Source organism: Babylonia areolata, chromosome 18, assembly GCF_041734735.1.
Source record: "Babylonia areolata isolate BAREFJ2019XMU chromosome 18, ASM4173473v1, whole genome shotgun sequence".
NCBI classification, from domain to species: Eukaryota; Metazoa; Mollusca; class Gastropoda; order Neogastropoda; family Buccinidae; genus Babylonia; species Babylonia areolata.
The window spans coordinates 40,426,261-40,444,247 of record NC_134893.1 but is presented as its reverse complement, the minus strand read 5'-3'; the positions used below and the strand labels follow the sequence as shown (position 1 = coordinate 40,444,247).

General features: G+C 39.2%; 1 protein-coding gene across 1 annotated transcript; it reads left to right on the top strand.

Annotated features, from left to right (window-relative positions):
• Positions 1 to 1,763: 1,763 nt before the first annotated feature.
• On the top strand, positions 1,764 to 17,601 carry LOC143291985 (tetraspanin-5-like). Its single transcript, XM_076602138.1, has 8 exons — positions 1,764 to 2,010; positions 5,148 to 5,342; positions 6,535 to 6,609; positions 7,162 to 7,260; positions 8,329 to 8,445; positions 9,354 to 9,404; positions 10,953 to 11,069; positions 16,511 to 17,601. The coding sequence occupies exons 1-8, from the start codon at positions 1,915 to 1,917 to the stop codon at positions 16,580 to 16,582; spliced, it is 822 nt and encodes a 273-aa protein (XP_076458253.1). The 5' UTR covers positions 1,764 to 1,914; the 3' UTR covers positions 16,583 to 17,601.
• Positions 17,602 to 17,987: the final 386 nt, after the last annotated feature.

The following is a 17,987-nucleotide window of genomic DNA, read 5'->3' as shown; positions in this document are numbered from 1 at the left end:
AAAATATAAAAAAAAGACAACAATGATGATAAATAAGCAAATAAATGTAAAACATGCAGACACACATTCACTGCACATACACACACGTATGCATAACATTAATGGAAGAAGAAGGACACCACTGACATGCGCGCACTGCACCTTCAATACTCTGGTCACGTTTCCTAGTTTGACGAGGTTGATGACAGCTTCGATCAGTTCAGTTCCTCAGCTCAGTCAGTCATCACTAGTGCCAGAACATGTGTTACCATGATCAGTGACGGCACCAAATAAAGCTCAGCGAAGCACATAATAATCTTAACGGAACTTGCCGTGAGCACAAATCCGGAGGTCTGACCGTTGACCCCCAAGCTATTGACACACACACACACACACACACACACACACACACAAAGTGTTCCAAACACTGCTGATACAGATCGAGGCAATGCAAAACGATCACGTTTGATACCATGCAGTCTCAGCTGGGAAAACATCGGCGACAGATTCAGGACTTCGGGCGACATCTGATGATCCCAGCCCGGGCGGGTGGCTGCGACTCAGCCTGAAAGCGGATTACATAGTAGAAACAGACTGCTACAACAACAACAAAAACAAACAAACACCTAACATTAAAAAATGTAAATAATTTTTAAAAAGTATCATAGTACTGATGTGTACCATAATATGAAATGGAAAACTACATATATTTGTATCTGACCAAATAAAATTTTAAGCTGAATGTGTTGACAGTGAGACAGTTCATACCGGCCGGGGGAATTTTCAGCCGGGAATGATATAATGTAATTTAAGGAACTATTGTTGTAAAAAAATATATATATATATTATGAACCACGACATAGTCATCGGCAAGTCGATGTTGGTCGTGTAACGGAAAGAAGAAGAAGAATTGAAACTGAAACATGTCGACCCTTTCCTAACATCGATTACTTGATTTTTTTTCTGGTCAGGAGGAAATTCACATGGAAGTATAGAGCTTGAGCCAACAGACAGGCCTATTATATTAATGTCAGCTCCACATCCGTCATACAGGTGGTGGAAGTCACCATAATTTCTCAAAAGTAGTAGCTTAAAATCAATGAAAATAAACTATTTTCTTCTTCATCATGATCTTCTTTTACTACTACTTCTTCTTCTTCTTCTTGTATGGACTTATCCAGCAGTTGCTATATTATTAATGATTTTTTTTAAATTATAACAAAATTTTAAAAAATGAAAACCAAGCTCTCGACTCCGAGACCGAAACAAGCGTTGTAATGTCATGATCAAATATAATACAGGCTTCCCGGGCCAAAAGTTGCCCAATTCTTTTGTTTTACGGCAGACCTGCTCTGAAATTCAGTTACGTTGTCCATGCCGTGACTGACGCGGTAAAAGGTGTGTAAATCGATGAGATGTTGAACCTGCACTGAAAAACTAAAAGATTGTGTCGTACTCATTCTCGGCAAAAAGCGAAAGTTGTTTGGCCGGCAGCTGCCAGAGATGTTTTTGGTACCCCTGGAAGTGATAAAGAACTCGGTCTATAAATCTATTTTTTAAGAATGGTTTCAACTTTTTACATGCAATATTATTATCATATTAGGTTTATGTTCTAATTCCTACCATTAATTATCGAGTACAGAGAAAATCTTAGCCCACAGTGGATTTGAGAGTATCGCAGAACAGGCAGGGTAGATAACCATTATTTTTCCGGTCTTCTGCTTTATAAGAGGTCAATGTAGTGGAGGTTGTGTTATTGTTTGTTTACATGCTGTTGTGATTTTTCATTTGATTTTTGAGTGTGAATCGAAATTCTAAAGAATGGGTTATGGTCATCTGGAGTTCCATGAAAGAGTTTTTTTGTGGAAGTAACTGAAAGAGAGTTGAATTTGACCAAGTGAAGGTATTTTGAACGTTCACTTTCAAGATAATAAAATGAGACCTCGATCCAGAAAGCAGCGCCGTCGGGAACGAACCGAAGTGAGCTGCTGCATCAAGTACTTGATGTTCGCTTTCAATGTGGTGTTTTGGGTAAGTGCTGTTTAAGTATAAGCCGAAATTGCCTTCTCAAAAAATCAAGCGGAAAAGGCTTGTGATGCTTTACTTTTAGTCCCAGTAAAAACTTCCATTCACAAGTGAGGATGACTACTTTTAATAATTTCATTAAATTAGAAATCAAGTGAGGCAAAGAGAAACCGAGAGAAATATTTAACAACAAAGTAGTGTTAGTCTTGGTGAGGTAAAAGCACATTACTGAATGACAAAAGCACACAACTTCAACTTATGTGCCTTTTGTTTCATCAAGAGTAGCAGTACTTCCCACTACTTTTCATTTAAAATGTTAGTGGATTTATTGTCACAGTTTATTTCTAGACACAGTGCGTGCACTTAGAAACATTTGAAAAGGTGATTTGCATGATTTAATCATTTTAAAACATTTGAAAACATAATTGCCAGTTCTCTGTTGAATTCTCATTCCAGACTTACAAGTGTTGGCTGAATCAAACTTACAGGATGGTACAATTATGAAAAGTTCAGGAAAGGCCTCATCATTTGAAATCCTACAGGGTTTCATGTTATTAGGACGTAAAGCTCAGTCAGAAATCAACTGAAATGATCAGAAAATCTGACTGCATTTATGAAATGTTATTAAAGAAGCTATTTAATAATTATTTTGAGTACCCTGAACGCAGAGTATGGCTGCCTACATGGCGGGGTAAATACCGTCATACATGTGAAAGCCCACCCATGTATATTTGAGTGAATATGGGAGTTGAAGCCCATGAATGAAGAAGAAGAAGGATTATTTTAAGTTTATGTATATGATAACTTATACTGTTACACTGTGTTTTGTATGTCTGCATACAATGAATATGTTTGTTATCATTGGGCTTGGTAAAACTGTGATGCCTGTATGTTCTCAACTCCTAATGCTGCTGTTGATAGCCTGAACAAACTAATTGTTAAAGAATTATAAAACTATATAAATTCTGGGTTTTGTATGCAGATGATTGATGTGTTTGTTGGCATGGGGTATGGGAAGACTTTGACATCTCAACTCCTAATACTCTGTTGATAGCCAAAACCAGTTTTCAAGGAATCATAAGATGCAGTGATCTTCTTCAGTTTTGTTGACTTACTTAATTAAACTTGGTTAAAATATGTTATTGGTATGGCTCAGAAAAGAGAGAAATGGGCTGTGATAGCTGGCAGCTGGCAGTGTGAGTGTTTAGTGTGTGTATATATACATGTATATATATATATGTGTGTGTGTGTGTGTACATCTGTGTATATGAGTATAAGGTTACTGTTAGCTACAAAGTTGAAATTAGGGATCTGAAAAACCCAAGTTGAAAACCAAATTATGGCTGAGGTATGACTTATACTTAATGTCTGGTACCCTGTGTTACCAGGTTGCTTGAGAAGAAGAAAAGAATATATATATATTAACTGTAGTATGATACTGCATTACATTGTATTGCACCATGTACCTGGTACTGCACAATACATTGTTTGTGCATTATCTTGCATTAGGTTGGACTGGATTGTGTCCGTTGTGTTTGCTGTGTGGAAAATTGGACAGTTCAGGACATTCACAAACTGTTGACTGCTAATACTTTCATACCTGACCTGAAGATTTTGCCATTTTGACAGTGCTTACAGTACAACTGTCAGAACTATTTTCAAAATCATTTGAATGATTCACTTTAATTAAGGACTGTTTTCTCATTTCCAAAATGCTGTTCAAGTGATCATGTAGGGCTCCAACAAATCAGGAAGACAAACTACAAAGCAACTCAGCAGCAGTGCACAGCCTTCCCAGGTGTGTGGCACCCTGGCAATCTGAAGACTAAGTATATAGTTCCCAACAGTTCCCAGTGGACTGCTGCAACTGGAACTGTGGCAGACAAGCGCAGATCAGCAGGTGTGCCTGTGTGTACAGGTCTGGGGATGTTCATAGGGATAATACCATTGAACAGTATTGATCATGGGGTGTCAGAAAGTAAAAGGAAAAAACAAAACAAAAACAAAAAAAACACTAAAGGAGTAGACCTTGGGCAAAATGTAGTGTGACAAAGCTGTTGTATTTAATAGTGTTGATATTGTTGATATTGTTGCTCATCACCCAGCTCACTGCATGTTATACAGTGTATTGAAGAGGAGAATAGTAAATTTCTCTCTGTCTCTGTCTCTGTCTCTCTCTCTCTCTCTCTCTCTCTCTCTCTCTCTCTCTCTCTCTCTCTCTCAATGAACTCAGGGACAAGAATCAGTCTATTCTGGTGTTTGAGTCTGATGTTTGAGTCAGTTACACTTGTCTCTTGCTGTGCACTTCTGTTTTGACTCTATCACAAGTGCCTTTTGGTGGATGGCCTTTCCCCTAACTCCCTGGCTAAAGGTTGATGGCAGGCTGAGGGAGAGAGAGTGGGGGGGCGGGGATTGTGGAATGTTGCAGTTAACATTTATTGATCAGAATTATGTTTGCTTTTACTGAGGGACAGGGACGGTTCTTAAAGGTTGGGACCAAGGGAGGATAGCCTGGCTGTCACTAGTTCTGGTCCTGAGCCCCTTTTGTTCTCTTGCTGGCTTTGTCACAAGTTTTCCTGCTAGCATTTGTGTGCAGCTGTTTTGTTGCAGAGATCATCGTCATGTTTTCCTAATTAGGAACGGATTTCGCTTTTATGTATATGTATACAAATGTATCTACACAGTTTACACATAGCACTTGATATCATACATTTGCTTCATGAAGAATACAGAGAAGGGGGAAGTGTGTTTCATGAAAAGTACAGACCTGTAAGGATTAAATAGAAAAATACTACACTTTGTCAGAATCACTGATAAATGGACTTGGAAGTTGGCACCCCTGTACACCCTCCTCCCCACTCCAACCCACTCTACCCCTACCCTTCCTCCCCAGCATTTGTCTGCACAAAATGTTTAAATTTGATATTTGTTTACCATCACTGAATTGGATTTGCAATCTATCACATATCATTTCTGCCTGTCATTTTACCTTTTTTTGAGTTATTCATCTGTATGTGTGATGTATGTGTGTGTGTGTGCGCGCATGTGTGTGTGTCTGTGTATGTGTGCATGTGTGTGTGTGTGTGTGTGCATGTTTATGTGTGTGTGTCTGTGTATGCATGTGTGTGTGTGTGTGTGCCCAGTTGATTGGGGGAGCCCTGCTGGCAGTGGGACTGTGGGCATGGGCGGAAAAGGACACTTTAGCCAACTTCAGCAAGCTGACCAACATTGCTCTGGACCCCGCCCTTCTCTTCATCATCATCGGCCTCACCATGTTCATCATTGGCTTTGCTGGCTGTGTCGGCTCTCTCAGGGAAAACACCTGTCTACTCCTGTTTGTGAGTGTTTAGTGTTGAAAAAAAATCTTGGTGATATTTAGTCGATTGATGTGTGAAGGGTGAAAGTAGTCAGGACCTTAATGTGCGTTAATCAAAAATATAAAATGTGCTTTTTGTACCAAACATAAGGTTGCTGTGAAAACTGCATCTGCCAGACTTTTATTCCCTCCCATGACAGGTGCCATTTACCAGGATGAACACATGCGCATACGTATAGACATGCACAGTCGTACTGCATTTAAGTACACACAGCTCACTTATATGTATGCACACACACACATATCTTACTTGTATGCATGCACACACACACATCATCTGATATCATGTATGTGAAAAAACATTAAATGAAAGCATGACAACTACACATATAATTCTGGATACAGAATACAGGACTCAAAACACATGCAGGCACTCAAAGTTATGCACATCATGCACACAACCACATACTTGCTGGCAATCAGTATCACACATATGTACACTGACATAGATGTGTGTCAATGTTCTCTTGCCTGTGTGTACAACTCTCTCTCTCTCTCTCTCTCTCTCTCTCTCTCTCTCTCTCTCTCTCTCTCTCTCTCTTATGCATGCATACACAGGAGTTGTTGAGGAAAAGGAAGCTGATAGTCAGTGATGTGTGTATTACAATCCATCAGGATGATTAATAGCTTTGTCATTGCTAACAGATGTAAAATGATAATTTGAGGTGAACAAGAAGATTGCAGAAAACAGAACAGAGACAAGTCATACCTTTATTTGTCTCTTTCTCGTGTATTAATCAGAATGCTGATAAAGTCATGTTAGTTAATCACTGTACTAAAAACAGTGTTGCTTTATTCTCTACAAACATATTTAAGAAAAAATTCTATAGTTAGAGAAATGTTTTGTAATTACTACCAGTAGTGCTGTAGGCATTTTTACAAAAAGTTGTAGTCTCCTCTGAGTGTCACTAAAGTTGCGAAAGGAAACTGAAATTTGCAACAGCAAAAAGTACAGATTCTGCAAATGAGCGAAACTTTACTGTGCAAGTGTGAATCAAGTTCCAAACAATGTCCATGTATAAAGGCATAATGATGTTTATTTTTCACCAACATTGATAAGACATTTGTTGCATTTTGATCAAGTTAATTTGCATTATTGTGCATGCATGTTTTGCTGGGCATCTATTTAATGACAACCTCTTTGTCTGTTTCAGTTCATGATTGCCTTGAGTATTATATTTGTTCTGGAGCTCTTGTTAGGAATCCTGGGCTTTGTATATAAAGACTGGGTAGGTACACTTCATGTTGTTTAGAAATAAGAGTCTGTGTATAAATGCGTGTTTTTATGCATGTTAAGACTCACTTAAGTTTCTGACATTAATTGACTTACCAGAGAGAAACGTTTTGAATGAATATATTTTAGTTGTTATGTATTTTTATCAGACTTTGTTGTGTATGTGTATATATATATACACATACATGTGAGTGCATGTTTGTATGATGTGTGTGTGTGTGTGTGTGTGTGCAAAGATGAATACTTACTATGTAAGTGTGTTAGATATTTGCTTGTTTTTATTCATGAAATTTAGAAGACTTTTTTGAAGACAAAAGTAATAAGCCTTATTATCCTGCTTTGTAAGTGTAGTTATGGGCATGCAAATGTGTGTGTGTGTGTGTGTGCACATTTGTGTGTCCGTATGAGTGTGTGTGTGTGATTTAAACATTCACTTTTTTTTCTTTAAAAAATGTTTGTTACGTTCAATGTGTCAGTCATTGTTTTGACTGTACCAGTTCCCAGCATGTAACTGTGCTGACTGGTTTGATGCTGTGTTGGTGAACAGGTTCGGGACCAGGTAGAGAGTCAGGTGAAAAAGATGATAACCAACTACAGGGATGATGCTGATCTCCAGAACCTGGTGGACTGGGTGCAGCAAGACTGGGTAGGGTGCAACAACTGAGTGGTTAAAGCGCCTGACTAAATCTGAGGGTTCTGGGCAGAATGATTCTAAAGTTTGTCTAGAAAGGAAATGTTATAACACTGCGATGTCTTGAAAGGGAATGTTATGACACTGTGATGTCTTGTAGAAATGTTTGGTCTCAAAAATAATGCTATGACATTATACTGTGGTATCTTGCATAGATGTTTGATCTGAAAAAATAATGTTACCATATTAAATTGTGATCTTCCACAAAAAGTTTGATCTGAAAAATAATGTTATCATATTAAATTGTGGTGTCTTATACAGATGTTTAAACTGAAAAATAATGTTACCCTATTATACTGTGGAGACTTGCACAAATATTTGATCTGAAAAAAACAATGTTAGTGGTGTTGTGCTCTTCATTAAATGAATAGTTCTGAAAGTGAAAGTATGCTTACAGTAATTATTGATTATTCCCTTCCCAGCAGGCTTAGCATTTTGAGCATTAGTGATGGGAAAATGACATGGATGACCAAGGCAGAGCTGCCATTTATATTCCCATTTTCTGAAGATTTCATTTTCATTTTACACATGTGCTGCATCATTCTCAGAAGGCATGACTGCACCTGGAAAAATCCATATATACACTACACTACATCTACTAGGCAGATGCCTGACAGCAGCATGACCCAATGCACTTGCCTTGAGTGCATGCATGTATTTGTGCAGGTATACCTATTAGAGTGGATTTCTTCTACAGAAATTTGCCAGAGGACAACACTTTTGTTGCCATGGATTCTTTTTCAGTGCAGCAAGTACATGACCTCAGTTTATTGTCTCATTTGAGTAACTAGACGCTCAGTTTGATTTTACAGTCAAACTTGGGAGAAAGGGCGAGAGAGGGAATGGAACCCATACCCTCATGGACACAATTGGCAAGTAAGCACCTTAAACATTCTGCTACCTTCCCTTTTTTTTTCTTTTTTTCTTTTTTCTTTTTTTTTTTTTTTTATTGATGCATGACAGCATGGATCTATATGTGTGTGTGAATACGACAGCTGTATGAAGTGGTGATGTGTTGGCCAGCTTGGGTGCTGTGGGGTGCACCGCTACAAGGACTGGGAGGGCAACATCTACTTCAATTGCACCTCCCCGGGGGTGGAGGCCTGCGGTGTGCCCTTCTCTTGCTGCAAACCCACAGACGTCAGTGCTTATCCTCTCCTCTGTCTTTCCTGGCTGTTGTTTCTGTGTCTTTTGTCAGCTTTTCTGTCTTTCTGGCTGTTGTGTCTGTGTTGACATGTCTTTCTGGCTGTGTCTGTTTTGACATCTCTGTCTGTCTGGCTGTTGTGTCTGTGTCTGTGTTGATATCTCTGTCTTTCTGATTGTGTCAAGGTTTTCTTATTCACTCATGCATACTTGTGCATGTTTGCTTAAAAGAACATACACACGCACGCACACATACACAACAGGAGAGGACTGGAGAAAGTATGTCATGTGAAATGGTATTAAGGTGGCACTAGGTGTAGACTTTGGGGTATTTTTGTTTCTCAGCTTCTGTGTGAGCTATCATTATGAAATTTCACGCAAAGAGAGACACATTATAGGAATGCCACACACCCAGTTTTAATGAACTGAATCAGTGCTGTATCAACAGGAGTTCTCTCCCTTCACATACAATCCCTCTCTCATGCAGCTTTGATTTAGATGTGTATTTCTTCATTCTTACTTCACCTTAAAATGTTTTTGAGTGATATTAGGCATGAAAATGATGAAGAGTTTGTGTCTGTCTTTGTGAGTATGTGTTTGTATGTGTGTGTGTCTTTGTGTAAATGTCACATATTGTCTTATATTCGAAAATCCTAAAACCAGGATTTATTGTCAGAAAACAAAACAATACAAAAAAACAAAAACAAAAAAAGAAAAAGAGAGAGAAATTAAGCATTAGTGTGTGTTTGTCTTTTGTGCGCTAGGCTGTGTGGGTTTGTTTGTCTGTGTCTGTGTCTGTTGTGTGCTAGGCTCTGTGTGTGTGTGTGTGTGTGTGCATTTTTGGTTTGGTGATGCTGCACTGGCTGTGCTGTGAGTGATGACGACACAGGTGTGCTGTTTCACAGGAGGTGATAGTCAACAGACATTGTGGCTACGACATGATGAAGCTGACACATGTGAGTAACAAGCATCAAGCCATCTGGCTGTTAGTCTGTCTTTCTTACTCTCTCTCTCATGCTTCCTCACTCTCTTCCTCTCTCTCTCTCTCTCTCTCTCTCTCTCTCTCTCTCTTTGAGTCTCTTAGCGCCTTCGTTTTCTTCTTCGCCCAAGCCTTGTCTGTTGATTTCTTTGTTTGCGTGAATTGTGAGAAGAGGAGGCAGAAAAGGTTTCTGCATAGAAACATAGAATATAGAATATTGTAAAATGGAAGAGAATACTATCAATATGATGAGTTGGTCTGCTGCCAAGTTGCTTAGTAAAAAAAAAACTTGGCTTCATATCATCCATCAGTCTGTCAGATTACAATGATCTTTCTTTTTTTTTCTTTTTATTGATATTAAAGTGTTATATACAGTCTTATTATTGCTACTGTTTTTCTTTTGTGTGTATTATCATGTTTGTATTGTGGAAAGAGATTAGTGTAGAAGTTAGTTCCCTTTGCTTGCAGTTTTGCACATGCACAAACTTGAAAACCATTTTATTGAAACAAAGTTTGACGCCAGAGCATTGTTCGAGCACAGGGCCTGAATGTGGTTTTGCTCATTCTCGTGACATAACTTTAGAACTTAATCATCTCTCTGTGCATAAGGTCATGGTATGTATCTAGGTAATGTATTATATCAATAATAAATAGGGGGTAGGGGGTGGGAGTATGTGCACTTCAACTTGCCAGGTTTGCCTCTGCAGTGCAGTGAATCTATCCATTGACAAGATGGGTAATGGTACGCTGTACAGCATGTCAAGGTTTTACAATGTGGGAGGAAGGTGGCAGAATTGTTAAGACATTTATCTGCCAATACAGTGTTCATGAGGGCCTGGGCTTGATTCTGGCTCTTGCCCTTTCTCCCAGGTTTGACTGGAAAATCAAACTGAGCATCTGGTCATTCAGATGAAATGATAAACCAAGTTCCCATGTGCAGCACACACTTGGCACACTGAAAAAAGAACTCATGGCAGCAAAAGTGTTGTCCTCTGGCAAAATTCTGCAAAAGAAATCATTCTGATAGGCACACAAATATGATAATAGTATTATATGCATGCACCCAATCCCTGACTAAGTCCGTAGGGTTATGCTGTTGGTCAGGTAATAATAATAATAATAATGGTATTTATATAGGGCTGAATCTTGTGCAGAGACAAATCAAAGTGCTTTCGCACCAGTCATTTACATGCATGCATGACTCTAAAACTGGAGAAACTGAAGACAAGGAAGAGGCAGGGAAGGGAGGCTATTTTGGGAAGAGGTGGGTTTTAAGGCCAGACTTGAAAGAGCTGAGTGTGGAGACTTGACGAAGCGAAAGAGGAAGTTCATTCCAGTTACAAGGTCCAGAGACAGAGAAAGAACCTGCCTAGCAGATGTGGTGTAGCGTATATGGATTTGTCCAAATGCAGTGACCCGGCCTTGAGAAACTGAAACCGAAATAGTGTGTGACAGTTTGCATGCTGGCCTTTTATTGGAGTCACAGACTGGCAGGATGGCAGTGATGCTGGTTGGATGTGTGCAGGACTATGACCGCAACATCCAGATTTACACCACAGGCTGTGTGCCAGCCGGAGAGAAGTGGCTGGAATCGAACCTTATACCCGTAGCTGGGGTGGCTGTTGGGGTCGCTCTTTTACAGGTAAGTTGACTGTGTTGCTTGCTTTGAGGGTAGTTTTATGACAGGTAAGTGTTTATCATGACCACAGGATTAAGCCACTGGCACAAGTGGCTGGTATGATTGATAACACTTGTTAGCATGTACAATGAAAGCCAATGTAATATATTAAACAACAAATAAGTCATATTACTCTTTGTGAGACAGAGGTATACAGCCTCAAGCTATAGCTATTTACTTCCCATCATTGTGCCGTTGGTCAGACATCTGCTTAGCAGATGTGGTGTCGTGTATATGGATTTGTCAGAATGCAGTGACGCCTCCTTGAGAAACTGAACTGAACTGTGCATGCAGGTAAGTATGACTGACTTGACATATTCCTGTGGACTCCTTGAGGAGCACAGGGCCACAGCAGCACTCATTCAGCATACTGTGTTCTGGGCTGTTCTCTTCACTTGGGCCCTTGTCCATCCAGCTGACTTCCCCTTCAGTGCACTTTCTCCATGTCTGTGTCTTTGCTGAGTACTCTAACTGGGCTGACAAATTTCCCAGTTTCATTGGTGTTCTTGTCTAATGGATAGATTTGGTGAGGTTGTTTGTTATTGATTTTCGTAGATTCTGTCTATGTCTGGTTAGAGGCCTGTTTTCTCTGCTTCTTTTGTGTATTTTGGCATCTGTCTGAGAAGAGGCTTACATTCTCAGCAAAATCAAGAGCTTTCATCAAATGCCTGTATTCCTGTTCTGGGTGGTTTTCTTCATGACCCAGTTGATGACCAGCAGGAATATTGTTGGTGACAAGAGGCAGCCCTGTCTCATGCCTGTCCCTTCAGCAAATGGGTTGGTCAGCTTTCTGCTGTGAATGGTCTAACATTTACAATTGTCAGTTAGCATTAGGATTATGGCAGTCAGCTTTGGAGATATTCCACAGTGGTGCATCAACTTATGTGTCTTCTCAGTCCACTCTGTCAAAGGCTTTCTCAGGGTCTACAAAAATGTTATGTCAGGAGGGAATGCTGTTCAGGTGACCGTTCACGGATGATGTGAAGTGTGGTTTGTGCATGATTTGTTTTGTTGGAAACCAGCTTGTTCATCACAGTCTTTCATCTGATGTTTATTTGGTAGATTTACAAGGTGTGCCGTTTCCCATTCTTCAGGCACTTGTCCTGTTCCCATACTAAAGGTAAATAGAATAATTAAGTACAATGAAATTCTCCCAGAAACATAAAAAAATAATAATTTAAAAAATGTTAAAAGTATGTTCATGTGCATTTGTGGAGGAAAAGAGAGCCTAGGTCAGTATGTAGCTGCACAAATATAAGGAAACAGTTCATGTGGTTGTATGATATCAACATAATGTGTGTATGGCTTCCTGTGTTTGATTTCATGGAATGAGGTTTGTTAAAGGAAAAGAAGGTTAACCTCAGATTTCCACACTTCTCTTTCTGTCTGTGTAATTGTATGTCTTTCACTCGATGGCTGTCTCCATCACACTCTGATTCTCACGCTTTATTTCTTGTTTTTGTGTGTGTTTTTGTTCTTTTCTATTCATGTGTGTTTGATGTTCCACCTGTCTTGACATAGAATGATCAGTGTTAGTTTTACTTCATGATGGTGTATAGGCATACTCAGACATATATTGTATTACTCTTTGTCATCCAGTTTCTCAGAGTGAAATTCAGGCTTCTCTCCTGATGGAGTGCACATTGCATACAGTGCAGAGCCACCCATCTTTTTCCTCTTCTTTTCTGCCTGCAGTTGTAATTGTTTACATATCAAAGTTGATTATCCTGTAGAATTTTACCAGTGACATCCCTTTGTCGCTGTGGGTTCTTTTACATAGGCTAAGTGCATGCTGCACAAGGTACAGTCGTCTCAGCTTCCAGACCATCACTCAAGGTCTAGTGGAGGGGAGAAAACACTGACATGTGTGGGAACTGATCCAGTGTGCTCAGATTCTCTCACTTCCTAGGCAGACGGCTTACCACCAGGCTACCACTCTACATAGTATATATCTATTTATGTTTTCATTGACCAGTTGTCAAGCCATCATACGTCATTGAATCTGGAACTGCAGATGTGTCACCTCTTTACAGCAGTAGGCGTTTCAACTCATGTGCACATTGTGCAGAGATATATTTGATATTTTGTCACTGGAAGCTTTGTTTTTGAGAAAGAGAAATATTTCCTTATGATTCTGTTGTGTATCTTTTTAGCCTTCCGTAATGTGTTTTTCCTTTTGTTTTATTGTTGGTTTCAGTCATATTTTGCTTTAAAAAAAAATTATATTGCTGTTAGAGGCGTTTGATTGGCTAAGAGCGGGCCAGACTAAGAGGGGCGTCTTTTCACTGTTAGCCGCGCGAAATTTGGCCAAACAGAGCAAACCATAGGCCTAGTTTGCATCAGTTTGACATGGTACAGTATATGACACCAAACATGGAGTATAATACAAACTCCTCCTATTGTTTGTTCTTTTTAAGTTGCCTACATGTAGAGGTATATGACAGGGGTGTAAAGTATACAAAGAGTTATCAAGCTATAAAGTACATCAACAATTACTAAGTTACGTGACAGGGGTTTTAAGTACATAAAGTATTTTCAAGTGATCAACAATTATTAAGTTATGTGACAGGGGTGTTAAGGACATAAAGCATTTTAAAGTAATTAACATTTATTAAGTTATGTGACAGGGGTGTTAAGGACATAAAGTATTTTCAAGTAATTAACAGTTATTAAGTTATGTGACAGGGTTGTTAAGGACATAAAGTATTTTCAAGCGATTAACAGTTATTAAGTTATGTGACAGGGGTGTTGAGGACATAAAGTATTTTCAAGTGATTAACACTAATAACAGTTATTAAGTTATGTGACGGAGGTGTTAAGTACATAAAGTATTTTCAAGTAATTAACAGTTATTAAATTATGTGACATAGATGTTAAGTACATAAAGTATTTTCAGATTATGCGACAAGGATGTACAGTAGATGAAAAAAATTACCTGTGTAATCTTTCAGTTTCAGAGTGTAGTTTAACACTTGCTGTCAGGCTGCCAGCCCCCCCCCCCCCCCCCCCCAGCTCCCACCCCGCCTCTTCTCTTCCCCAGAAATATGTCATGTGTCATATAGGAAACAACTATCATCATGTGTTCAGGACATCGTAGGTTATCCTCTCTTCCCCAGAAATATGCCATGTGTCATATAGGAAACAACTATCATCATGTGTTCGGGACATCGTAGGTTATCCTCTCTTCCCCAGAAATATCTCATGTGTCATATAGGAAACAACTATCATCATGTGTTCGGGACATCGTAGGTTATCCTCTCTTCCCCAGAAATATTTCATGTGTCATATAGGAAACAACTATCATCATGTGTTCGGGACATCGTAGGTTATCCTCTCTTCCCCAGAAATATGTCATGTGTCATATAGGAAACAACTATCATCATGTGCTTGGGACATCGTAGGTTATCCTCTCTTCCCCAGAAATATGTCATGTGTCATATAGGAAACAACTATCATCATGTGTTCGGGACATCGTAGGTTATCCTCTCTTCCCCAAAAATATTTCATGTGTCATATAGGAAACAACTATCATCATGTGTTCGGGACATCGTAGGTTATCCTCTCTTCCCCAGAAATATGTCATGTGTCATATAGGAAACAACTATCATCATGTGTTCAGGACATCGTAGGTTATCCTCTCTTCCCCAAAAATATTTCATGTGTCATATAGGAAACAACTATCATCATGTGTCCGGGACATCGTAGGTTATCCTCTCTTCCCCAGAAATATGTCATGTGTCATATAGGAAACAACTATCATCATGTGTTCAGGACATCGTAGGTTATCCTCTCTTCCCCAAAAATATTTCATGTGTCATATAGGAAACAACTATCATCATGTGTCCGGGACATCGTAGGTTATCCTCTCTTCCCCAGAAATATGTCATGTGTCATATAGGAAACAACTATCATCATGTGTTCGGGACATCGTAGGTTATCCTCTCCTGAACGCCTTCCTCCCATGCAGTGTTACATTCTGTTGGAGAGCACAGAGCTTGAGTACGCATGTGTTTCCGTGAAGCATGCCATGCCCAAACACAAAGGGTTGGAAATATATTTCTGGTGTTTGTATCATTCCATTATTTACGATGTTACACACTGTTTCAATTAAATCTCATTTGAACAAAACTTACAACTGTCATCTGCTTCTAGGAATATTAAGGAAATATGTTGTTGTTGTTTTAAAAGCAGCAATCCTGATGATTTTTGTCTTATCACAAATAGTCATATTTATGCAAAAGTGTTTCATTCATATGAATTGTTGCTTTTATATATATATATATATATATAGTGGAACAAGAATCATTGCACCTTTTGAATGAAACCTTTTGAATGAAATAATAGCAGGCATATTTATTGAAAGGTTTTTTAAATCGTGTATGCTGTTTCCAAATCATGTGTATGCTCTTGCACATACATATCAGTAACATAAATTGGAAGTTTTAGGCTTGCTTCATTTTTGCTTTGTTTGTTTGTGTTTTCTTTTTCTCCTCCTTGTTTTGCCCAGCCAGTCTGGTGATTCACCTGCTGGAGCATTGTTGGCCATGGAACTGAACACTCCAGTAGGTCAAGGTATAGATTGTTTACATCTAACACTGCCCACAAAGAATCAGTCTTACGTGGCCACAGAATAATGGGGCTTTTCCCCACATGAAACAAACAGGAACATTCTCATACCATTCAAGGAAGTAGTAGGTTGCTTTATTTTCTCCTTTTTGGGGGGAGCAGGGGGGGGGGGGGTTGTTTTTCCCCTCTATCAAGCTGAAGCTTGTTTTCTTTTTATTTCCTTGTGCATCAGTACACTTCTGTCCTTCAGTCGGACCACTTTTTCTTGTCCTTTTTTGGAAGTCTGTGATCTTCCTGATTGAACTGTATCAGAAGAGAGAAAGTATAGATCCAGTTTCCTGTGCGTCATGAAAAGTATTGTTTGCTTCTTGCCCACGTTTCCTGCCTTCATTTTTTTTTCTTTGTTGTTCTTGGTGGTGGTGGTGTCGTGTTTCATGTACACAGTTTTTTGTGTGCGTGTTTTGGTTTTGTTGTTGTTGTTGTTTTTTCTGGGTGGGATGAGTGGGCAGGGATCAGAATTGAGGATGATGTCTAAAAAGAGTGTGTCTCTTGTCAGTTTATATTTGAAGTCAGTCTGTCTGTTTGTCTGTTTGTCCACTTATTTGTGGACAGAAGTTTCTTGCGCATATCTGGGTTTCAACTCTGTCACAATTATACATATCTCTCTCTCTCTCTCTCTCTCTCTCTCTCTCTCTCTCTCTCTCTCCAACATTTTCTCTCACTCTTTCTCTGCCTGTCTCATGTCTCTCCTTGTCTCCCTCTCAATAGTTCTACCACAACACCATACATTTTTTTTAAACATAATTGCATAATGTTTGTTGTTATTTTTTTACTTCCAGATTCTTGGCATCTGTTTTGCTCAGAACTTACGGAGTGACATCCAAGCGCAAAGGGCCAAGTGGTCGTACTGAAGGAGAAGGAAAGCCAGTTGTTAACTGTTCAGAGGGCATTCCTTCAAACACGGAGCTCATTTGGATTCTGATTTTCACCGACACCTCATACACTATGACAGGCATTCCGTTCTCTGTGAAAATAAAATGATGTGACTTTGGGAGGAAGGCACACATGAAGAGGGAGGTACAGAGTACATAGTTGAAATCAGGAGTGAGAAAGATGTGCAATGGGACAAATGGTGTGTTTTCACTAAGCAGAAGACAAAGGTATTGATGGACACGGACTTAACTGAAAATGTTTGTAAAACTGATAGTTTTTCTGCCTTTTATTGAAAGATACCTTTTGTTTCTATTCTTCTTCCTTTTTTTTCTTTTTTTTTTTTTTTTTTTTTTTGGAAGGGTGGGAGGTGGGGCAGGATGTGAAGGTGTTTTTTTTGTTTTTTTCATTTGTGTGTGTATATTTGTAGGTACATCTGGGTATGTGTGTGTGTTTGCACTTACATGCATTCCTGTGTATGTGTATTTATGTGTGTATGCTTAATATTGACATGCAGTATGTATGGCTGTAAGTACACTGTCAAACACAAAAAAAGAAAGAAGAGAAACAGATCAAAATATGAAAACCTTAAGTGAGGTTACAGCTTAATATAAGTGTAACAGTTGCCTCCCAGCAACATCTTGATGAGGTTAGTGAGTTGGTAAGTAAAGGTCTCACTCCATGTACTGATAACTAAGTGAAAGTATCACTTCATGCACTGATAAATAGGTGAAGGTGTCACCCATGTACCAATAACTAAGTGAAGGTCTCACTCCATGTACTGATAACTAAGTGAAGCTGTAACTCCATATATCGATAACTAGGTGAAGGTCTTACTTCATGTACTGATAACTAGGTGAAGGTCTTACTTCATGTACTGATAGCTAGGTGAAAGTCTCACTTCATGTACTGATAACTAGGTGAAGGTGTCACTCTATTCATGTACTGATAACTAGGTGAAGGCGTCACTCTATGTACTGATAACTGTGTGAAGGTGACACTCCATGAACAGATAACTAGGTGAAGGTGTCACTTCATGTATTGATAACTAGTTGAAGGTGACACTCCATGAACAGATAACTAGGTGAAGGTGTCACTTCATGTATTGATAACTAGTTGAAGGTGTCACTCCATGTACTGATAACTAGGTGAAGGTGTCACTCCATGTACTGATAACTAGGTGAAGGTGTCACTCCATGTACTGATAACTAGGTGAAGGTGTCACTTCATGTACTGATAACAAAGTGAAGGTCTCACTCCATGCACTGATAAATAGGTGAAGGTGTCACTCCATGTACTGATAACTAAGTGAAGGTGTCACTTCATGTATTGATAACTTAATGAAGGTGTCACCCCATGTACTGATAATAAGGTGATGGTGTAAAC

What these genes read in the sequence shown, in the direction of transcription:
- LOC143291985 (XM_076602138.1), top strand. Translation starts at nt 1,915, where the DNA reads ATGAGACCTCGATCCAGAAAGCAGCGCCGTCGGGAACGAACCGAAGTG. An exon ending in ACATGATGAAGCTGACACAT is followed by an intron (nt 9,405 to 10,952) that starts GTGAGTAACAAG and finishes GGATGTGTGCAG; the next exon opens with GACTATGACCGCAACATCCA. An exon ending in TTGGGGTCGCTCTTTTACAG is followed by an intron (nt 11,070 to 16,510) that starts GTAAGTTGACTG and finishes TTTTACTTCCAG; the next exon opens with ATTCTTGGCATCTGTTTTGC.